The following is a 23,163-nucleotide window of genomic DNA, read 5'->3' as shown; positions in this document are numbered from 1 at the left end:
AACCGCGCAGAAAACTCTCTCATCATTTCCACAGTAGAATGGAAATGCAAATTGTGCGCACGGGCAATGCCCTTGACAGAACTCACCACTGCACACAATTAACATGAGCACTCTGACAGAAGTTAGTGACGAAATGTGAGGTCACACCAGCTGTGTGTCACATAATGTGCTTGTGTTTTTTTCCCTGACAAAATCCTGCATTAAACGCATCAAAAAGATACATACGTGGATATTGTATACTATTACTAATAATAATTGTAGCTAATAATAATCATAATCATAATGCAAATAATAATAATAGTAGCTAATATGAATAGAAGTTAATAATAATAGTAGCTAGTAATGATAATAATAATAATAATAATAATAATAATAATAATAATAAAATAATAACAGTTATAATAATAAAAATGTGGCTGTTGTGATCATTTAATTTCAAGAAATTGTACCGCATGGGAAAGAATAACGCGCTCTTCTCTCCTTATAACCATCTATAAATATGTATTTTATTTAATCTATTTCTTTTGTCTTGTGGTCAATATATTTATATATATATATATATATTTTTTTTTTTTTATTAATTCTGTCTTTTTTATTTGAGATGATTTGTCCTGAACATAATAAACAACCACTTTCTGGCCGCTCGGGGGTCCGGGGGGGGAGGGGTGTTAGATAAACCTATGTTGAGGTTTAGCTATCTTGTCACTGAGGAACGCAGCTGCCTCATATCGACACAATGATCTCAAGTGTAACCAACGAGGGGCGCTGTCCGTCTATCAGCCATAACTACTTGACACGAATAGCCCACATGATTGATCTCATCACTCTTGGCCATTTGTGTTTAGTCCCTATAATTAAAAATAACGTGCAAAATGTATTTTAATATGATATTTGAATATGTCATATCGAGTGTCGCGCGTGCATTTATTAGGCCTTATTACGTTAATAGCATCTTTGAACAAAGTTTCCAAGGAAGCTGTCAGTGTAATGATGTATAAAGCGTTTTGATTATTTCATTTTTAAAAGTCAAATAATTATGAATATTATCAGATTTCCACCCAACTCATGAGAAACAATGCACAAGGATAAAAGTTGATATTTTTTTTGCAACACAGCTACAAGTGATAAAGAAGGTTGGAGACCTAACAGTACAAAACACTGATTTTGTGCGGTGGCACGTCACATTCACCCAGGCCTAAAGAAATAAATACAATTAGTTAAATAAATAAATCACTATCAAGTTCAACCACACACACACAAAAAACTATGATGTATATTTTCAATTATCATATATGTCTAAACAACGGAATAACATAAAGACTGGTTGAGTTGCAGTAAACAATAAGTGGTCTGACTGCCTGTTTGTTCCATATGGAGTTTGGATTGATGCGTAACTCTAGGCGTATTTGATTAATATTTAATCGACAAAAGGATCACTTTAAAACAACCTCTGTGATAAAGCCGTGAGCGAACTTGCTTGGTGGGTGCTAATAAGATTTATTTTCTTCCCCCTTTTTTTTTTTTTTTTTTTTTTGCCAATAAATTCAGTAAACAATGCAGGTGAGCATAATGAAAGTGTTGTCCCAATAAAGTGCATCGATGGACAGCTGGGCAGCGGCCGGCTGATTGACTTTGCCTTGACATCTGGGAGGCCCGCTGGCCCCTGGCACGCGTATAGGCTGATGTCGCCATTTACATGCAAATTTAAGGAGATCATGAGGGCCTCGCCCCGTAAATTCACACAAAAAAAAAAAGAAGACGTCACCCTCAATACGGAGGAAGCTCGTCCCGTCGAGACGGGAGGTCTTCCAAGTCACCGTGTACATTTGTATTAGGAGCCACGCGTCCCGAGGAGTTTAGTTTGTATATAGTTGGTCAGACCCAGATCTTTAGGGGTTCTTTCATTGTGGCCACTGAATAGAAGAAAGAGATAACAGGCCCCCGTGTCATCAGCCGGGCGTTTAAAGCAGCGTTCAATGGCTCAAGATGCGGGAGGCAAACAGTTTGCACTTGTTTCCCTTCTTGTCATGCGCCACTTACCTCCAGCGCGCAGTTAAGAAACAAGCTTTTTTTTTTTTTTTTTTTTTTTTTTTTTTTTTTTTTTTTTTTTTTTTTTTTTTTTTTTTTTTTTAAAGTAAGTAATAAATTAGAAAATGTGACTAAGATCCTTTAATTCCACGCTCGTGAAAGTTTTCATGCGCGCAAAACCCTAAAATCAACGGGGATCAACGTTTCTTTTCTTTTTTTGACGCTAACATTTCACCCTAATGATGGAGAGCGCATTTTCCACGGTGTAAGCCCACCACGCAGATGATCCCACAGAATGAGCTGAGACGGATTCAGGCTCCGCGCCTCAGTGTGTGGAGCAGCTGACTCCCTCTCTCCACGTCCAGATGGCTCCTGCACACAGATTTGCATTCATTTTCCTCTAATATCTTCTGAAATAGCGGGGCAGCTGCATTTGTTGTCAAATACGGTTTAAAACTCCCTTTCAGGACAGCATCGTTACCTACGTGACGGGTGTGGAGATCCATTTTCCTTCTCCAGTCAACAGTATCAGATCTAAGAGGATTTGTCTCAAAGTCCCCTAATTTGATAATCAGATCTAAATCGCCTCGGTGCGTGTAATCAGGGGTTAAGTTCTAATAAGCGACTTGAAACTGTGCGAAAAAAAAAGCAGAGTGAGTTCTGTGCAAAAAAGATATTTGCAATCTCGGTAGAACAGACAAAACATTTATAACATGCGTCTCGGTTTGTTTCATCTAAGAGTAAAAAGAGATACATTTTTATTTTAAAGGGCCCCCTTTGAGGTTTTCCTGATATTTCTTTCACAAATTGAAACTTAGATTTTTCTTCAATAATAAAAAAAAAAATTTAAAAAAAGAATCCACACCCTTATTTTGTGACTGGGCAATTTGGCAATAGATTGTGTAGAGGTGAAAGCAACAGCTTATAATTCACTTATCTTTGGCAGCAGCTATTAACCCTCAGCACCAGCTAGATAGATTGCTCAGGATATAGCACACATCTCTCTTCCTTGCACCCTCCCCTCTCTCCCTCCATCCTCTCCTCCCTTTCACCACTAATGAACCGAACTGCTTGCTTGCCCCTCTCGGACAGAGTCGGACATGTAGGCTCTTTAAAAATGATTAAGATGTTTCTGATTATTACTGATTTGAACGGGACGTGCATGAAATAAAGAAGACACAGAACCATGGGTTTCCTGAAGTTTGTTTAATGTCATGAGACACCCTCTCTCTCTCTGATTTGTAGCCCATAAAAAAAGAGGGCAGAAGATCTGACTTTATCTTCTGTAAATGGCACATACATGGGATTGATTTGTTTTAACATTAATAATGTGGATGCTAAGAAACGGGGTTTCAAACTTTGTTCATATTTTAATGCCTACCGCCATTAATAAAGAAATCCTCTGCTCTGCGATACACAGCAAAACAATTGAAAGTCAATCGTCTCTTTCTAAAAAAAAAAAAAAAAAAAAAAATTCTCAATGAAAATTTAATGTTAATTAATAGATTTATAATCATGTCTGATTCTCTGAAATCATTGTTGGATTAATTACATTTTAATTACAATAAAATAACCCGCAGCGTAGAGTTAAAAATGCACAAATATATCAGGGATGTGAAGAATCATGATCTGTCATTATTGAAATATGATTTATGGCCTGTATTCACACAGCTATTGAGATGCTTACGATACATTAGTGAACAAGCAATCTCATCAAGTCAATTTGTAATAATAACACATTTAATCGAATAAATATGTCAAATACTATTGATTTTAATCAAATATAATACAACTAATCACGGAAATTGCAATCATTAGGCCGGCTAAAAATGATAAGCAATGCCATCCTGAACACCGAGTTATTATTATATATATATATATTTTTTTATTTTTTTCTCATTATGTGTGATGGTTTACACGCGGATGAATTTTTTCATATCATTAAAAAAATCAAAACTCACCACATATAGGGCCTAAGCAAGAGGAAAAGTGGAGCGAGTGAGTGTTCTCAGGCTGCTGCACTATAGGGCTGTACCGTACAGAGGAGCGCCTCTGCTTGACAGGAACCGTCAGAGCTCCATATTTGGGCAAAACCCCGCCCCTTCAGCGTCATATTCTGACAGCGCCTCTCCCGTGGGTTTAGAGTTTTGGCTCCCGGGAAAGATTTCAGTCCTCGGGGAAAGAGGGCTTAGTTTTGCATGTTCCCATCCATCCTGCACGACGCGAAAGGGCCCCTTATCCACCTCTCCTGTGTACTAGGAACACCTCCACTGGTGATCAGCCTTTGCCTGTGTTTGTCTTGTGGAGAAGCAGCAGCACCTTTTTCAGGAGTGGGTTTTTTATTCAACAAGAAGTCCTGAAGGTTTTGGATGCGGTGCTTCAGGGATGTGGGCACTTTGAGAGCAGCATCACCCACAAACACAAACAACTGCCATCGATTTTTCTGTGAATAGCACAAAAAAAAAAAAACAGAAAAGAGAAAAAACAAAACAAAGAGGAACAATAGCAACCAAAAAAAAAAAAAAAAAAAAAAAAAAAAAAAATCTTGTCTGTTGAACAATTCACTTTTCCAGTCTGTGGATACCGCTCTAACTAAGTACAGCACTTTGAGAATTGTTCACATCGGACGGACTGAAGAGGGAGGCAAGACCTGTGGACCGGGTTTTCCCTCGCAAGTCTGAATCGGCTCTCGCTATACTTATCCCGTGAACACACAACAACAAAAAACCACCAAACCCTAAAGGATAACGCGCTTGGACGTTTTTTATTCCACCTTTAATTTCACAGGAGGCTCTCTTTTTCACGCAAATTGTCCTAAATGTTTGGAATTCAGGAAACTATACCGCGGGGCGGGACGACGATGAAGGAGGAACCGCTCGGTGGACTGAACTCGGTCCGCTCCTGGATGCACACAGCTGGGGTGGTGGATGCAAACACAGCCGCCCAAAGGTACGCATGCCAAAAAACGCATCTGATTTTTCTCACGCATTCCCTCCTCATCATATCGACCCCTCAATCCCCTGAATACTCTGTATCAATTACGGTCTCCCAATAAATGCCCCCCCTTCGGCTTCTCCCTTCTTTCATTACATCAGATTACCCATTATTGTGACAAATCAAGAAATCTCCCCCCCCCTTCCTCTCTCTCCGTATACTCGAGCGTGCTTCTGCATCTCCAATGTTTTCCATCAGCTTCTCCATCATGTAGTATCCCCGGTGTCCGGTGCTTAACCGAGATGGTCTCTTGTTTTCTCCCCGCAGCGGTGTCGGCTTGGCACGGGCACATTATGAAAAGCAGCCCCCTTCCAACCTCAGAAAATCCAATTTTTTCCATTTCGTCCTGGCGCTGTATGACAGACAGGGTCAGCCCGTGGAGATCGAAAGGACAGCTTTTGTGGACTTTGTGGAGAAAGATAAAGTAAGAGGTGGTATTTTAGAGATAATAATAATAATAATAATACGTGTGCACCCCCCCCCCCCCCTGTACATAATCAGCACATGTATCGAAAATTATGTTTCTCTGAAATGGCAGTGTGTTACTAAAAGGGAAGTCACGTGTAATATTGATTTTTAAAAAAAAAAAAAAAAAACAACCACTCAATTCGTTGATGACAGAGAGTCGTTTTAGCAACTAGAGCTGTTTCTCTTCTTTTGCACATAAACTATACATAGCCTGTGTTATTGTAAAGCAGCAGACATGTGGTGTGGTGATATAGCAGTTGTTCTGTTGATGTTGATTTTTAACAAACTGTTGTCTTCTGCAGGAACCAACCAGTGAAAAAACTAACAATGGGATACATTACAAACTACAGTTATTGTACAGCAATGGTGAGTGAAAGTCTCTTTAATATTTTTTGCAAACACGTGAAAATATATCACACATGAGGTTTTTCTGTCTGCATAAAACCACGTGTAATAATAATAATGGTAATAATAATTATAATCCAAGCAGTCTAGTCATTTTGTGAATATGATCACTGTCTGAGGTCTTTGTATCTTTTATTATATGTGACTAAACTTTTTTTTTGGAGGGCTTACTTTTTAAAAAAAAAAAAATGTATTGCCCCACAATTCCTCAAAACTCACAAGTGGTGTTGTTTTCTCTCCCCAGGCGTCAGAACAGAACAGGATCTTTACATACGGTTAATCGATTCCATGACGAAGCAGGTAAGCTGCTGTTACACTTGTTTCTACGCACACAGTGCAAACGCTGCTCGCTAACCACGGTTCACTTGTGCAAAAAAAACCTTAACATGCCGTGCAAATCGTCACCCCTGAGATGCACACACGTTTTTTTGTTTTTGTTTGGTCTTATTAAATCTGCTTGCCAAATAAAATGAGAAAAAAAAAAAAAGTTGTGGCACAAAATGAAATCAAATTACAGCTGTAACAAGAAGAAACAGCTTCCATTTCCGACTGTTAGCGTTTGACCATCTCCTAAAGTCAAAATGTAGTCAGGCTTCTTTGTAGGCACCCATTAGAAATGAAACACAACGTCTGCTCCATTTTATGTGATTTGCCTTTTCATGCAAAGAGTCAGAGGTGAAGCTCGAACCATATTTTTTAAAATTTGCATCAAATATTATATTTATAAATATAAATATATATTTTGTCGCCAAAGGTTCATGTCACTTATCTTCCTCACAAACATTGAGGTGACTTAAAACCCAGAGCCCAACGCGCAACATATTATTATTATCAAGTCTTAATGCACATCTCAAGCCAACGCAAAGATTTGTAAAGTTATGTATAATTTTGGGAATAAAATCAGACATCTTTATTTCGGCTCTCCGTCTGGTGTTTTTGTTATTAAATAGAGGTTTTATGTTGAGCCTTCCGAATAGAGCCGTGGAAGCCTGAGCCACTGGTCACAGACAGCATTCCTGTGCGAATGATCCGAGTCAATGATGCAGAACAAGCAATTTATGGATTTCTGTTTCTACAGCTGCAAACAGCCACATAAATCAAACCAATACAGATAATCGCCCGGTTCCTAGCACAAATAAAAAGAAAAAAAGAAAAAGGAGGAAAAAAATAGATGGATCAAGTGGGACAGCTTTTAAAAAAGGGAGAGAGTGATGCGACCTGGTTCAGATATGTCACTTTTTTTTCAAAGTCAATCTCTAATATTGGCCTCACGCGTGCCAGAAAAAAAATAAAATAATAACACAAGTAAAATGATGAATGGCATCAAAGGGGGAAAAAAATTAAGAATTATCAAGCAATTTATTAAATATTTGTGTTATTATATTCTTAAAGTGTTTTTTTTTTTTATCAATAAGGTGGTGCTTTGCTTGCGTTTACACTTGGTGCCGGCTCAGTATACGAGGGAGAGAAGTGTCTATCCTTAGAAATAGAAGAAGGAGGGAGGGATCGAGGGAGGGAGAGAAGAGCGGCAGAACTGATAGCTCCACGCCATCTGTTTCAGCCAATGCTCAAAAATTACTCAACCGTACCGCCAGACACCGCTTTTTATCCACAGAAAGATCATTGTTAGCGGCTCAAAATAAACAACAGATTGCCCATTAACACTTTCCCCCAAATATCCCCAGATTATAAGCATATTGATGACACTTCTATTGGATCTCTCCTTATGAAAATCTCTCTGTCTCTCTCTCGTTCTCGGTCTGTCTCTCTGAGCCACAGGATATTATCTAGATTAATAAAAAACACAATTCATTATTATTATTATCATCATAATCATGACTTTTCATTCTATAATTAGATTTTTTATTTTTATTTGCCACTGGAAATATTGTAGTTGGTATTGTTTTTTTTTTAAGTCATAGTTATTTTTGTAATTGTATATTTAGGCTGATATTTATATGAATTAATGTAATTTAAAACAGTGAAATATTGTTGTGATTATCTTAGCCATGTTTCCTACTTAGCCTTTGCACTCTTCTAATATATTCTGTTGTCATAAGACCATGTGCATTTATGGCCTGATTTATTTTATTAAGTGCAAAAATTGAAGATATGTTATTCTAATTATTGAATTAATGTGAATTTATAGGCGTTTAAGAGATGACTGTGTTTTCACTTTATTTTCATCTCATTTCCTTCCAAAGGCCATCATTTATGAGGGTCAAGACAAGAATCCAGAAATGTGCAGAGTTCTTCTTACCCACGAAATTATGTGCAGGTAAGCATTATTTTTTTGCTCCGTCCATTTTGCAGATCCAGGCAAAAAGAAATTCCCTCCCCTTCAATAAGTTTTGACACTCATGATGTGATGCAGCAATCCAGACTGTCCTGTGGTCCTTCAGCAACCACAGAGAGAGAGATGCTGTCATGTATAACTTTGATATAATGTGATTCAACTATGTTGTGAATATGCCAGGGAAAATTAACTGACTGTCTTATTCAGTGAAGGGAAATTGAATGTACCCAAAGTACATAAGTCATTTTTTTTTTTTTAAATCTTTAGTTTATATATTTTAACATTCTCAGAATTGTATGTCATCATTTAAGCCTGCCAGACACAATGTGTTTCCTGTTAAGTTATGCATAGGCGTTGCATGCCATGTATCAGTTTTTTTTCTTCTTTTTAGCACAGAGTCAGTTCTCGGTTGATCCCACCTGTCAACAATGATCAGCGAGCCTTTTAGCGTCATTTAACCACATAAATCTCAACCTCTCATATTGCGCTGCTATTCAGCGGTGTCATTGATACTAAAAGGAAAAACGCCTTTTGTTGTTATTGTTGAGCTCAGCATGAGCTTTGTGAACATTGAATTCGGATACTGTCGGTTAACCTCTCCTTTGTTGCACCGGTGCATTGTTCAAGTTACTGGTTGGGAGCAAGTGCAGCATGAGAGCTGAGAATGATTTGTCTTTTTCCATGCATAAACTCATCACTCACGCTCAATTTATACATGCATCCATCACTTATTTGTGACACGTTGAATATGCTCGTGCTCTAGAGGTAATATTTTTTTGTCAAGAGGAAGTGCATTTTGCTGCCGAATAAAGATCTACTTTAACTGCTGCCTATTATCAGATTAGAAGATCTACATAATAAGAACAGTTATGATAACAATTATCTTTTGATATCTTACCTTATTATATCTTATTTGTATGGAGTGTCATACATGTAGTTTCTGAATTATATTTATGCTCTAATATACACTCCAGTACCTTAGCTATAAAGCACATCTTTATTACTGCTGCTAGAAAGTCATGTAAATCAGACATATTTAAATAATGTGTGGTTGACTGACAGTAGCTTTGCACAAAAATCTTTGTTTTTCTTCCCGCACCATATGGCATAAATCAATCTTATTCACATATGTTTATATGTTTTTCATTTCAAGTGGAAGCTAGGATGATGTATTTGTTTATTTTTGCAGTTGTGATTCAAGTCCCAATCAAAGAAGTGAAAGGCAGCTATAGCTATAGGCTTATGGGGGAGATGGCTGAAACATGTGGTGGAAGATAGATTAGTGCTTTTGAGGCCATAATTGATAAATGCCCTGCAGAAATATTGGTTGAGGGTGGCACCTTGCATCTCCCTCAGAAATAGCAGCTTGGCAATTAGAGGTAAACAAAAGCTGAAGCTGTGAAAAGTGACTCCCCTGCCTCCTGGCCCAATCCCCACTCCCCTCCCCTCCAACACTAAGCCAAACAACACAACATGTTGTTTTCACCATTTTTATCAGCCATCAGCATCAATGGAATGGATAGATTGAGTGAAGGAAATCTCATGGCAATTTTTTTTTCTTACTCCCCAATATCAAAATCACTCCAAGGCACTTAATACATGTATGTGGTTTTTGTGTGCAGTATTTATTTATTTTTTATTTATTTAGCAAAGTATTTGCTTGTCCTGAAATACACTGTTTGTGTTCCTGCAGCCGATGCTGTGACAAGAAAAGCTGTGGAAACAGGAACGAGACTCCATCAGACCCTGTGATCATTGACAGGTAGGCCGTTTGCTGCTTCTCCTGTGTTTGTGGACGGAGAGTGAGTAAGTGAATGAGTGAGTGTCTTGAGTGACTAAATGGATGAGTGACTGAGCGGATGAGCAGGCGCATGGATGAGCTCGTGAAACAAATGAGTTCCCTCCCGGTGTGCCAGACGGCCCAGTTGGGCTGACTTGCATCTTATAGCTCACAGTGTGGGAACTGTGGGTGATTCGGTGTGAGCGGCTGAGGGGCGTCTTTCCCAGGTACCTGTGCACCGAGGGGCGGTCACCACCTGGATAGGGTTTGTTCAATCACAGGTGGTTCAATCACCAGAGGATCATGCTGGGAATACACCTAATTAGCTTAGGCAACTTCACATTTATTTGGCTGGCTTCCCTTCTTTGTTTACGACAGTGATGCTTACACTGTCAATAGTTTTTTTTATTTTTTTTCATTGACTGTTTCCTTCTTTTCAAGATAGCTGTGAGCTAGACGTCATTAAAGATTCGTTTTAGAAGGGATAAACATTTTATGTCTGCTGTTTTGTTCTGCACCTTCGAGGAAGTCACATCTGCCACGTTTATATCACCTTCTAAAGAGGGAGAATAAATGGTCTGCTTTCAGCCATTGACATCTTTCTCACACTGTGAAACTATATTGCATTTCCTGGTCGGCGTGAATATGTTTAGATACTTTAGTGTGTGTGTGTGTGTGTGTGTGTGTGTGTGTGTGTGTGTGTGTGTGTGTGTGTGTGTGTGTGTGTGTGTGTGTGTGTGTGTGTGTGTGTGTGTGTGGTGGATATAGGGGTGAGGTAGGGGGTGTAGTTTGTGCGTCGATCTCAATGTAACTCTCACCACGTAGTAGGGAGAGACAGCAATGCTAATGTTTGACTAGCCGGAATCACTGTTTGCTTAGCGGAGAATGCCTGGTATCTGACAGAGGGGACAACTCTCTTATTAGTAATCAAATAGGGCTGAGCAGTTGTTGCTGCCACTCCACTCCAGCGGCTTCTCATGCATCAGGAAGTAGGAGCTGGCTGCCCTGGGAGCCTGGATGGATTACCAGAGCTACTGCTGTCTGAACTCAAACTCACACAGACACACGCAGATACACACACACACACACACACACACACACACACACACACACACACGCAGGCGACGACACAAACACGACACCCACACATCCTTCATACTCACGCACGCAGGCCGCTTATATGTTGTTTATGCTTTCATGCTTGACAGTCGCAGAGCATGCAAGAAAAGTACTGAGGTGTTTAGGACGATGTCAGGATAGAGCTGCTTTTTTTTATGTATTTTGTACCAAGGGGTCACTTGTCAAGTGCGTTTGTTAGCCAAGGAACGACAGCGCGACCATTAAAATATAACTTGAGACGTCTACTTTGCTTAATTTCCGCCGCTTTCATGTTTTCTTTGTGTCGCTCTGCTGCCTTTTTACTGTTTAGAGTTTCGCACGCCATTGTTCTTCAATCGGCGGGACAAAACATGTAACATAAGTACAATAAGCAAAATGAATGCATAGAGAATTAAAGTCAAGAAAGAGGGGTGGGAAAAAGAAAAAAGAGCAAGGGAAAAAAGAAGCGGATGGATATTGTAAGCTCAACTGGCTCAGGGAGGGCTCGGATTTTCATTGTGACGAGCCTGAATAGGAGTAGAGTATCCCTTTCCTTGCACAATGAGCGGCTCTGTTGAAACACAAAAGCATATGTTCCTCATTAGACCCTCCCATTGTCTCCATGTCGTAACTATGAGCCCGTCAGCTCACCCTAACAGACCCACACAGGTTCCCAGTGACTGAAGGAGGCTTGCAGAGAAGGGGTGCTTGTGAAAGGTTGCAGGGTTTAGCGAGAGTCACCGACTCGGCCAGAGCAAACTGTAGCAGGCTTGCTACGCAAGAGTATTTACTGCAATTACTTGACTATCCCCGCTGTGCGTATGGGTAAGCTTTTAGTTAAAGCTTCCGTGTTTTACAGACATTTCTGTTACATCTGTCATTTTCCCATGCACATCATTACAGGCACCTGTGCTGCGGTCGCTGCTGGCAGAAACTGATTATTTCCAATTGAGTAGAACATAGTTGAGTGACATAAACCGAGAGGAGAGGTTTGATTGTTGAATCAGGCATGTCTCATCTGTCTACAATTACTGTATGAAAACCAGCTAGCACTGCCACATTTCCTAGAGAAACAGTAGCATGGCCGAACCTTAAGAAACAGATTTGGAGTGAATCATTGATGGCGTTCATGCGCTGTAACATTTTCCCAGATGGTAAGAGGGGGAAAGCGCACACAGCTAGCTGGCATCTAGCAAGACATTAACTGGCGTTCCCATGGATCTGGCATATCCAACGGAGTTTGGGAAACTTATCATTCCAAATGTGTCCTATTTTCCTGCGGTCAAGCCAGACATCTGTTTACCCTATTTTCTCTCAGAGGTTTGATACAGATTTTCACTCAGATTTTTGAAGAGGAAGGATTCTCTTAAAAAAAAAAAAAAGTTGGTTAGATATAGGCCCAACAGCTGTCACAAAGTTTCAGCACTGCTTGGTCTTTAAATATTTCAGCACTTACATTTGATGCCCTTGCATAATTCATACTCCTTTTTGGGTGAAGAAAGGCCCTATTTTTGTTGCATTTGGGTGGGTTTTTTATGTGTAGTGACTCAAATTTCAATATATCGTTTGAGAACGTAAGTACATAGTTTGCTCTACAAAAAAAGCCTATTGTCTTTCAAGTGCGTATAGTACTTTTTCAAGATAATAATTTTTTTTAAATTCAGTTGGTGCCTAAATTAAATAAAAGAAACTGTAAATTTATCTTGTGACTAATTGTTGCACTTTTGCTAAGACCGCATCACTATGCAGTACGGTATAATCATCTCTCCCCTTTATAAATCCAGCAGTGCTACAGATGTCACATTTATAAGTTAATGGTGCCTTAAAGTAGGTGGGGGTGTAGGTTTATTCAGTCGGTAATTTGAGTCTTTAGAATTATAGTGATGAGGTACCCAATATCTGATTAGATGGTTTTCCCATTTACAGTGCATGTAGTGTTTAGCCAAACATAACTCAATTTGCGATGACTCTCCTGGTCTGGTATCTGTCTTCACTCTCTTGCATATTGACTTTGTCTTCTCTTGTGTGAAAGATTAGATACATTGTTCAGGCTTACACATGGATTTTGTAATAAGACGGCACATGTTGTTGAAAGAGGAGAAAAAATGACTCATTCTGCGTGTCAGGGTTCAAAGGTCACATTTTATTCCAGAGAAGCCGGAGCAATTTATGCAAGCAGAATCGAGACGGACAGAGAGAGAATGTGTTATCAATCTGTATTCTACCCATATGTGAATTTTGAATTTAATGTATGTTCATACAGTTTAACATCTTGTGTCAATTTACACTGCCATTCACAAACGGATTGTGGACCAGATCTAAACATGTCAGCTCTATTTATTCCAGCGGCCACGGCACTCCCTTTCACTTCCTGTCACAAAGGTCAAGGAGCACCGACCTTTGGAGTGCAGCCCAGCCACTGAATTATTCATGACATTGACTTGTTTTTTCCCTTATTTTTTTCCCTTGTCTCTTTTTTTTGGTCAGCACACATGGTTGTGCTGTGGGAGGCTTTTATTCATTTAGCTCATTTATAAAGGCCTCACCGCACCTGTTCGTGTGTTAATGCGATTAAATTTTGGCCTAATGTAAATTTTGCTTAGCTTTCCGTTATGTCCCTCATTAGTGAGCCTGGATTTTCTAAACGACTTTGCGTTATCGTTCATTTGTGGAACACCTACGAGGTCATTTCCCAGAGTGCACTTGACTTGTTGTCAAGTTGTTTACCAGAAACAAAAGACTGCCGCCTTAGAACGTCTCACATGCGGTTCCCTCCCGTCCTTCTAAGAAATAAATCGCAAAATTTGTGTGCTCCCATCTGGTTTTTGCAAAACCGTGATTACCTCCAAAAGCTGAACAAATGCCAGTATTTATAAGGTCAGCCCTTTATGTGGAAATGTGATGTAAATGAGAATCAGCGAAAGGGGACATTAAACAAAATTAAATTCATTGTCTCCTTTAATGTCATTTACATTTTTGGCTAAGCCCTGGACTGTCAAAGAGGATTTCTAAAACCATTTTAATTGCACATCAGCATTGGAAAAGAGGGGTGTGTTTTCACTGAGCGGCTGTCTTGATAACCTGCAAGGAGAAGTCTGTTTATGAAGTACCTAAATGCCGTGTTTTCACTACATCTGCAGATCGGCAATTAAGATGGCACTCGGCAGGTAGTGTTAATCTAGAATTTGGCTCCCACCATCCATAATGAAAATGATGCAGTGGACGGGGTCACTGTTGTTGTGATAGAGAGTTGATTGCTGCAGGTGTTCCTTCTGGATTTTTTAAAACTGTAACATTGAGCTGTGGGACATACGCTGCAATGTTTTTTTCTTTTGGCTTCCCGGTGAGCCATTTAAAGCTGTTAACATGTGTGTGGAAATGCTTTTTCCTATATGTTTACACACGCATGCAAACCTGCACACCAGCTAAACAATATATATCCATCTCGGCGTTTTATTCCTGGCTGTGCTAGGTGTAATTCGTGTGACGGATGTGAGTTTTTGACGCCCATTGAGAAATTGGAGAATAAACTGGCCACCCCTGTCTAAATCAACGTGACGTTTGAGTGAAGCCTGTCTTCTCCCGAGCCAGAGTAGGAAGAGCAGGAAGTGTTGAGAGCGAAAGCTGTACTTGGCAGCTCGCCTTTGGCTTGCACTTGCCGAAAAATGAAACCCAGACCCTCTCCACAGCCCCAGAGCCAGAACCCTTCTTCCCAGTGCTCCAACATCCAGGATTGGGTAATACTGTTCACTAAGCAAAACATTACCTCAAATTATTCTCGCCCTGTTTTCTATTCCCTCCTCCCTCATGTCGGTTTTATCGCAGTTTGTAAATGTCAAGACACGTACAAAGACGCACAGTATAAATGATATTTTCCAAATTATGCTCACATGTTTGGGTTCACATGAGTGGCGGCTGAACGTAACGTGGTGCCTGGCGTTCCCGAGGGAGACCCACCTCACTAGGGTAGGATTCCCCAGTGGCATCAGCTAATGGCAAGACTTGACAACAGCAGAGAAGCCGGGGGTGTTGTGTTTTACTAGCGCTGAGCAGGGGTGATGACTTTAACATGTGTGCAGAGAAAGACTGAGATGTTTGTGTGGTGTGTGTCTGAGTGCGTGTCTTTTGTGTGTGTGTCCCTGTTCGTGCACACCCTTGTGTGTGTGTGTGTGTGTGTGTGTGTGTGTGTGTGTGAGTGTGTGCGTGCCGTGCTAAAGAGAGAGGTGTGCAGTACGAAAGAGTGGCGCGGGCCAACAGAGCGACGGATTCGGCTCCAGCTTGACGGCAGTGAAAGACGAAACATGGTTCCACATGTGTTGAGAAAGAGCAGTCCATCTGTCCATGGAGACAACCCCTCCCCCTTCACCACCCCCTTCTCTTTCCCTCTCTCCTTCTCCTCTTTTCCTTCTCTTGCTCTCGTCTCCCCCCCCCCCCCCCACTCCTTTACTCCCCTGGTTCACTGCTGACAGAAACAAGGCCAGAGCTGGGGTGATGGGATGAATGCAGGGCCAAGAGCAACACTGGATGTTGTATATACACACACACACACACACACACACACACACACACACACACACACACACACACACACACACACACACACACACACACACACATTGAAGGGAAATAAGAAAAAGGTTATCAAAGATTCTTATGGCGTATATGTTGTTAAAGTTTACTATCTTCAACTGCATTCACTGACTTGGTTTAGCGCTGCGTTAATGTGATTCAAATCCGCCTGCCGAGCAATGGAATTGATTTATTTTGATATTATGAAAGAAAACAATCTATTAAGATTTATTTACTCCTCCCTGACACACTACTGCAATAAGCCACCACAGTGAAAATCCTACATTATTGAAATTAAATCTGAAGTGAATAAAACATGCCACTCTTTCTCAAATATTTAGCAGCGCTCCTTTATAATTAAACTTTGTAGCTGTTTTGAAGATGTTGTTTGGTTTCTTAAGGCATTAATGACGCAAGAGCTTTGTCAAACAGCTCCCAATTCTCTGAATCACATTTAGGTCACTCAGACCAGTGTTTTTTTGGGCCATTTTTTTTCTAGTGAAAAGGGGTCTCTTTTCTTTCTCTTGGCATGTTCTCACTTCCATTCAATCCTTATTAGGTTTCCCCTAATTGTCAAACAAACTGTTGGGTCAACCTCAGTCGTATCTGGCCGTAAAACAGCACATTAGGCCCTGGTGAGGGATATATGTGGTATTTCATCGGAGACGGAGTAATGCTGGGGTTTTATGGTTAAGTACCAGTTCACGCCCACGCCATTTGTTTCGCATTAGAGTGGAGGTTTTGTAAATCAGATCAATATGTTTGCCGAGATGTGATTCCTTGTCGGGATCTCCCGAGTCGTTCTTTCCTCAAGTATTTTTCTTAGGGGACTGGTTGTCGATGCACACTCCTCCGCTCCCCCCCCCCCCTCCCCTCCCTCCCCCCCCCACCCTTCCCCTTTTCCCTACCTCTGTCAGTCCCTCCCTCCATCTCCACCTCCATCTATTTCCATTTTCTGAATGTAGCAATTTGTCGTGTGACACAGGCAAGATTAGGATGGGAAGCAGTCTGAAGATTTCATCGGACATGGTCCTGCTCCCGCTGGTGTGAGGTCACAGGACAAAGATGGGATAGGGTCATCAGTTACCTCGGGGAAACGAGCTGGTCTGCTGGCTGCTCCGTTGGCCCCAGGGGTGCCTGGGATGTATCAGAGGAGAAGCCCCAGAGAAAGAGCCCTGAACCAGCGTCATTTATTAAAAGTGACAAGTTATTTCTAACTATAGCTCTGTTTTTATTGTTTTACAATGCTGTCATTTGGAACAGTGCCCCTCTTTTCAGGAATCACAAACAAGTGATAAATGAACGAGGCGACCTGTTTTTTAAAACAAACACACATGTTCGATGCACTTTGGCCACACATGTGTGCTGTTAAATATATATTATGCATTTTGTTGCGGTGCTCGAATTAAGCAAATGTGCAGGTTTAATAAAGATTGGCCGCATGATAAGTGTTATGAAAATGTTTCACCATTCACCGGTTTTGTCTGGGACATTTGTTCAGTAAATTAAAAACAGCTTACAGTATGAATCTCGAGCTGACCTCTGCATAATCAGAACCAGAAGTTCCACAGAACATGACCACGCTGTGGTGTGTTTGTGTGTGTGTGCGCATAGAGAGTAGGGTTTCAGCGTCTATTTTAGTAGTCAGACTTCTTTTTTATTCTGGAGTTTCTTTATTAAAAAAACACAACATTCATGCTAATAATGGAGTATTTATTCAATGTTTGACCAGTGCTCTACATTTAGGGTCACCGAGGTACTCTGCTCCCCCTCTTTTTTTTTTTACTGCCTGCCCCAACTGCGTTAATGATATATGACAGAAATTTCCTTGAGCTGGTTCAGTGGCAAGAAAGGTCCTGGCTAGTCTATATCAATCCATCTGACTTATGTTCCCATGTCTTGAATTACCGCTTGATGGAAACCTGCTGCGGGCTTCTCTTGCCAATTGAAATCAGATCTCCTCCACAGCCTGGTGTGATATTGATCCATATTCAACACCCAGGCAGCCGATCGATCAGTATTGATTTACAATAAAAAACACTCCTCTGCTTGTTCAGCACTGCGATCGATTCTTTAAGGCAAAGGGGGGAAAAAATATTTAAAAAGAAGAAAAACGGGATTGTGCTTTTTACCGTGCAGTGACCACCTGGAATAAATAATAAAAATGTGAGGAGATGTTTCATTTTCATTAGAGGAGTTTGAGTTTAAGTGACCAAACCTTGACCACACCGGCAGCCAGCAACCACGTCTGCAGTGAACAATGATCCTCTCTGCCATGTGAGTCTAACCAATAAAAATGGTTTAACGGGATGACACTTCTATAAGGACTCATTTATTGAAGGAGATGTGTCTGTTTCTGAATTAGTGGCACATCTGCACTGCAATGGGGAGTGCTAAACCTGTCATATCAAATTCATCAGAAAATTGAAATTGAATGCTAAAAGTGGTGGATCAAGCCTGAGCACTTCAGCTTGATTTCGGTGTGTTAACAGGATGACATGATTTCCTGTGGTTTTGATATAAATTTGTCCCATTCTCATTCCCGCCCGCAAACGCACACACACACACACGCAGGTTCTCTGCCTCCCACACAGCCATCATTAGGGCCCTGTACAAACTGGAACAGACCACAGCGACCCACTCAGCTCCAGTCCAGATCCACTTTTCTCCCTGTCACATCTTAGTCCTAATCTCTCGGACTTCCTCTCCTCTGCCAAATAACCGTTCCCATCCAGCAGGTCCCAGCATTGGCCCGGGCTGCCAACATCTGAAAGTTATTATCCCCAATCTCTGACATCCAGGAGTTTACAGTTATATAATGATGGGGAAAACCACATGTCCCCAGAGGCAGAGAACATTTTTGAGATGCCTCCCCATCTGTTTTTGGGGGGGAGCTGCCCATTTTGGGCCAAACTCAGAATGGCAGGCAGATTTTTTTTTTGGGTAATTTTTTATTTTCTACCACTGGAACAGGCCAGTCTGGGAATCATTATAGGGGGTGATAAAGCAAATCCAATTGGGTCAGGTTCCCCTCCACACAGTGCTGGTGGCACCAGCTCTCCCTGCCTCACTGCTCGTCCCTGGCTGTGTAAGTGGTGGTTGTTTGTTTGTCCTAGAGAGGCTGGGCTGGGGGACTAATGCAAGCCCGGGGGCCAGCCAGGTCGGAGGCAACGGTAAACCCGAGCCGCCTGGTGTAGCAGTGCTCCCTCGCTGCCGGCTCGGCCTTGTTTGGACTGCAGCTCCGGTTTGCTTTCTTAGAGGGAAGCTGAGCCTCCGTAATCATTGAGCCTTTAGCTCGGGTGGGGAGAGCAGCCGAGACCAGAGGGAGTGATGACATAGGTCCGCAGAGGCCTGGCCCGGTCCACCCCTGCTGCTCTTAGCATATTTATTTTCTCTTCCCATTGTATGGTTTAAGTCACACCATATTATGTTCGGACCTTATGCACGTGCATAGGCACTCAGATGTGATGGAGTGTATGGCGTAAAGCTGTAGGCTTTGTTTTTACTAATAACGCTGGGGATTAGTGACTCGCTGACCTCAGTGTAATCTTTATTAGTCTGTTAACCATATACTCTAGTTATGGAGCAGCCCGGACTGATGTGAGAACAGTGACACAGACATGCAGGACAACGCAAAGGGGAAACTAACCAAATGACACGCTATTATTAAATACGTATGTAACAGATTATTTTATGTGAAGATGATGTTTCCTGCTAAAGTGTTCCAAAATCTTACAGATTTAGATAATTTAAAACTCCCATCCAGACCCCTGGGCACTCCTCAAAAATGTTTTATTCAACATCACCACTCTGTTCTGTTTTGTTACGTTATTGAAATGGGTTGTCGATTCGAATAGAGTCAACCTGGTGGGCCAATCTCATTGTAGCCAGTGGAGAGTGAAAGCCATCTCTGCAGCATAACCTCACCAGAACACACACAGAGATTGGATGAGGGGGGCAGTGAGAGCGCGAGTGCCTTCTCCAGATGGAGATCCCAGATATGGGGGAAAATGTCCGGGCCATTTTCCAGGGTTTCCATAATGGGAATCTACCCCTTGCTTGCTTATTAAGTTGTGCACACAAGGAGGAGTGAGGAGAGAGATGGAGAGGAGAGGAGATAAGGGCAGGCGAGGCGAGAGATGGACAACCTGCACGCCGTCACCTCTCTGTTATAAGTGTCAAACAGACCCTGTCGGAGAAATCACAGGTCATGTGGATAGATGATTGTCAAAGCACCACATTGATATAAGGGCTTTCTTTTCCTGCTTTGAGCCTCCGAGGCGCATGATAAGATTTGTTTTTGTTTTCTGTCGGAAACGGAGAAAGTATGACGTTCGGGTCAGGAAGGTCGACTCGGGGGGTCACAGGGTCGCAGCCTTTTTGGTACCTGAGTAACCTCACATGGCTAAGCCATTTCTCAGGCTCCCCTCAAATGATGGTGGGGTGTGGAGGGTAGGGGGTAGGTTGAAGGGGTGGGCAGGAGAGTGATCTATCAGCGGCAGCAGCAGACATGCAGACAGAATGGCAGCTACTGCAGCTAAACAGAGTGAGACAGATAGGCAGGAGTCTCTCATACGTAACACCAGCAGCTTTAAGACGACAGCGCTGAGTGTTATGGATGCTTGACATTGACCTCTCATACAGGCATGGAGTATTTATCAAGGTTGTAGGACAATAGTGTAGTTGTTTGTAAATTATTTAGTTCATTGGGTGAGATGCCACTTTCCTCACATAAAACTTGCCACTTTTGTAAGATAAGAACAATCTGTGTCTATTCCGCCTTTTGTGTGTCTTGTTAGATGTTTCCGACAAGACTGAGAATTTAGGTGATCATATTTTGAAGACTGTCAGTTCTATCAATTCAAATCTACTTTAAAAAGAGAAGGGGGGGGTGTTAAAAAAAGCTCTGAAGCTTACATTTATCTCGAAGAGAAATATTTGTGTACAGATAGGCCTGTCATTCTGCGAAACAACATTCATGATTCTTTTATTGGTGCTCAGCCATCACCTCCTCTCTTCCTCTGTGGAAAAAAGGGCTAGTCTACAAAGTGGCTTTTTGCCGTTTGAGAGAAGTAAACTTCATCAGGTCGACGGTGAGGTGTGCTTCACATGTCACTCAGTCGAGCTCCCTCCTAATGAAATGCTGCATACAGATTTCTGCCTGCAGGCTCAGGGGGATAAGACCGTGGTAACAGAATGAAACAAACCCCTTCCCATTCCCTTCACTCACACACACACACACATGCAAAAGCATACACAGACAAACACACATTCATACACACGCCCACACACACACACTCTTGCTGGAGAGCATCCATGTGAGGAGATCCAAATCTGCAATTTATTCAAATATTGATATTTCTACTTGTCAGGAGAAAGGTGCCTTGAAATTTCCTCTGAGTACTCCTGTCAAAAAAATAGCAGGAAATATGTCAGATAATTCATAAATGGAGTTCAGCGCTGCAAAGTCAGTTGGGAACAGCAAAAAATATATATGCTTGTCAATGAAGAATAGGAGCAATATTACAGAGCCTGCTGCTCATTCTTCCATCATGTCAAGCAAACAGCTTTTGCAGGCCCATAAGTGTGTGTTTCACTCTGTGTGTGTACTTGTGTCTATGCATGTATATTGGTATATGTCCCTGTGTATGTACATGTGTATGTATATTTATGCATGTGAATGTATGTGTGTGTGTGCTTTGGCTATGTTGTGACTCCTACTTAGATGTGTTTGTTATCTTTTTCCATCAAGACACCCCATTTCCCATTTCGGAGCAGCCAATGGGAATGTGTCCTTTTTTTTCTGCAGAGGTCCGTAACCGGACGCTGGCCTCCATGTGGTTTGAATTAGGGCCCCCGAAACTGTGAAGGACGCCTCGAATGACGTGAGGCACTTGCAGACCAAATTCCATTCTGCTGAATGGTGGAGAAAAGAGCTCTCCGGAATCCTCCGAGATTTTTTGGCTCAGGCCCGCTAGCGATTAAAACAGGGCGGAAACCAATAACTCAATGAATCATGGGGCAACGTCCCATGAAATCTCTCACTGCTCTGTCACACCCTCATGCAAACCCAAATCAACTCGAAACTCTGCTGATTAGTCTTTTTTCCAAAGGGGGGGGGAAAAAAAATCGGACAAAAGTCGTGTTCTTTGCTCCTGTAATTGAACAGAACTTTTAACACTTTGAGCAGAAATGACTCTCTTTCTCCCCCCCTGCCTCCTCCCCCGTGTTAGTTACCTCCATTTTGACAAAGTGTGGGCTTCCCTGATGATGCATCGCTTGACCATGTTGTGCCAAGGCAAGACAGAATGGGACTCCACATATCTCATGCGGTCATGTGATGCCATAGTTCATAGCAGTTGATGAGATGCAGTTTGGCACAGCTTGGGACCCATCTGGGAGATGCAGATACGCAGACAGGAGAAGTATTTTACAGCAATGCATCTGCGCACTTGAAGAGCTATTTAGCATATGCTGCTATACGCGAGAATTTGCCTCGCTGTTGCCAGCTGCAGATTAGTCTTCATTTCTCCAAAATCCGACAGAACAGCTGATCCATAGTCATGGACGGCTAGCATTGATCAAATAATGTTTTATGTCAATGCAGCATGTTATTTCCTATTTAACTTAATTACCTCTGCATTATGTTGAATTATTCTTCTAAAATAACACAGGAAATGACCAAGTCTATTTCTAGTTTTTCTTGTATCAACAATAACAATGTCCAACAGTGCAATAATGCTGCTGCCAGCACTGGCTGGTTTGTTTCTGTTAGCTCTAGCAGAAGTCAAAGCCCTTGCTGCTGCTCTAACTCAAGTGGCTGATATGTTAGGCCATCTAGGGCATGGCAGGCGGTTGACAGTCCATGCAGCCTGTCTACCCACAGGACATCTCCACACAGTGTGTCCACAGTGGGGCCAGTGCTGTCATCTGGGCCCACTATGGACCACTGCTCTGCTGACAGTGAGAGGGTAAACGTTTACCACCTCAATCCCCCATTAACTCGGTGAAGGCGTTTCGATCCTCTGTGAAAATAATGATATTGATTGGAGCTTGGCTCTACAAACGAAACGGTTGCAACTAAAAGAGGGATGGGCCCTTGCATTAGAATATAGGATTTTCGCGGATAAAAGAGTGTTTGGATCTTGTTATATTTTTCCTCTCCTCCATCTCCCCCTAGCTTTTCCCCCACCTCCTTGTCTCCTCCTCTCTTTCTGCATTTTTATGTACGCGCATGTAGTGTGAGAGCCCGCGTGTCTCCTAAGATTACCCTCCGCTATCCCCGCAATCAAACAACAAATGACAACATCATTGCTCAGGCCCTTTCAAAATACGACACAAAAAAGTGGGTTGTAGCTACATTAACTTGCAACAACCCCCTAATAGACCCTTGTGGGTTTTGTATCGCTCCCCCCTCTCTCTCTCCTCTCTTCTCTCTGCTAGGCTGTCACATATCCTCCCCCCCCCCCCCACCCCCACCCCCTCACAGTGCGAGCCTCCGAGCCTCGGTGGAGATCAGGAGCTC

The 23,163-nt window shown here is 41.8% G+C and overlaps 1 protein-coding gene across 1 annotated transcript in view; it reads left to right on the top strand.

Moving 5' to 3' along the window:
• Positions 1-4,846: 4,846 nt before the first annotated feature.
• ebf3b (EBF transcription factor 3b) overlaps positions 4,847-23,163 on the top strand; it is a 65,646-nt gene continuing 47,329 nt past the window's right edge. The window contains 6 exon segments of the mRNA XM_054599863.1: positions 4,847-4,977; positions 5,290-5,446; positions 5,793-5,856; positions 6,140-6,195; positions 8,100-8,173; positions 9,885-9,953. Of these exon segments, the coding sequence (XP_054455838.1) occupies positions 4,847-4,977; positions 5,290-5,446; positions 5,793-5,856; positions 6,140-6,195; positions 8,100-8,173; positions 9,885-9,953 (551 nt within the window).

Source organism: Anoplopoma fimbria, chromosome 6 (assembly GCF_027596085.1).
Source record: "Anoplopoma fimbria isolate UVic2021 breed Golden Eagle Sablefish chromosome 6, Afim_UVic_2022, whole genome shotgun sequence".
NCBI lineage: Eukaryota > Metazoa > Chordata > Actinopteri > Perciformes > Anoplopomatidae > Anoplopoma > Anoplopoma fimbria.
The sequence above is the reverse complement of the archived record's forward strand: the minus strand, read 5'-3'. Positions and strand labels throughout refer to the sequence as shown.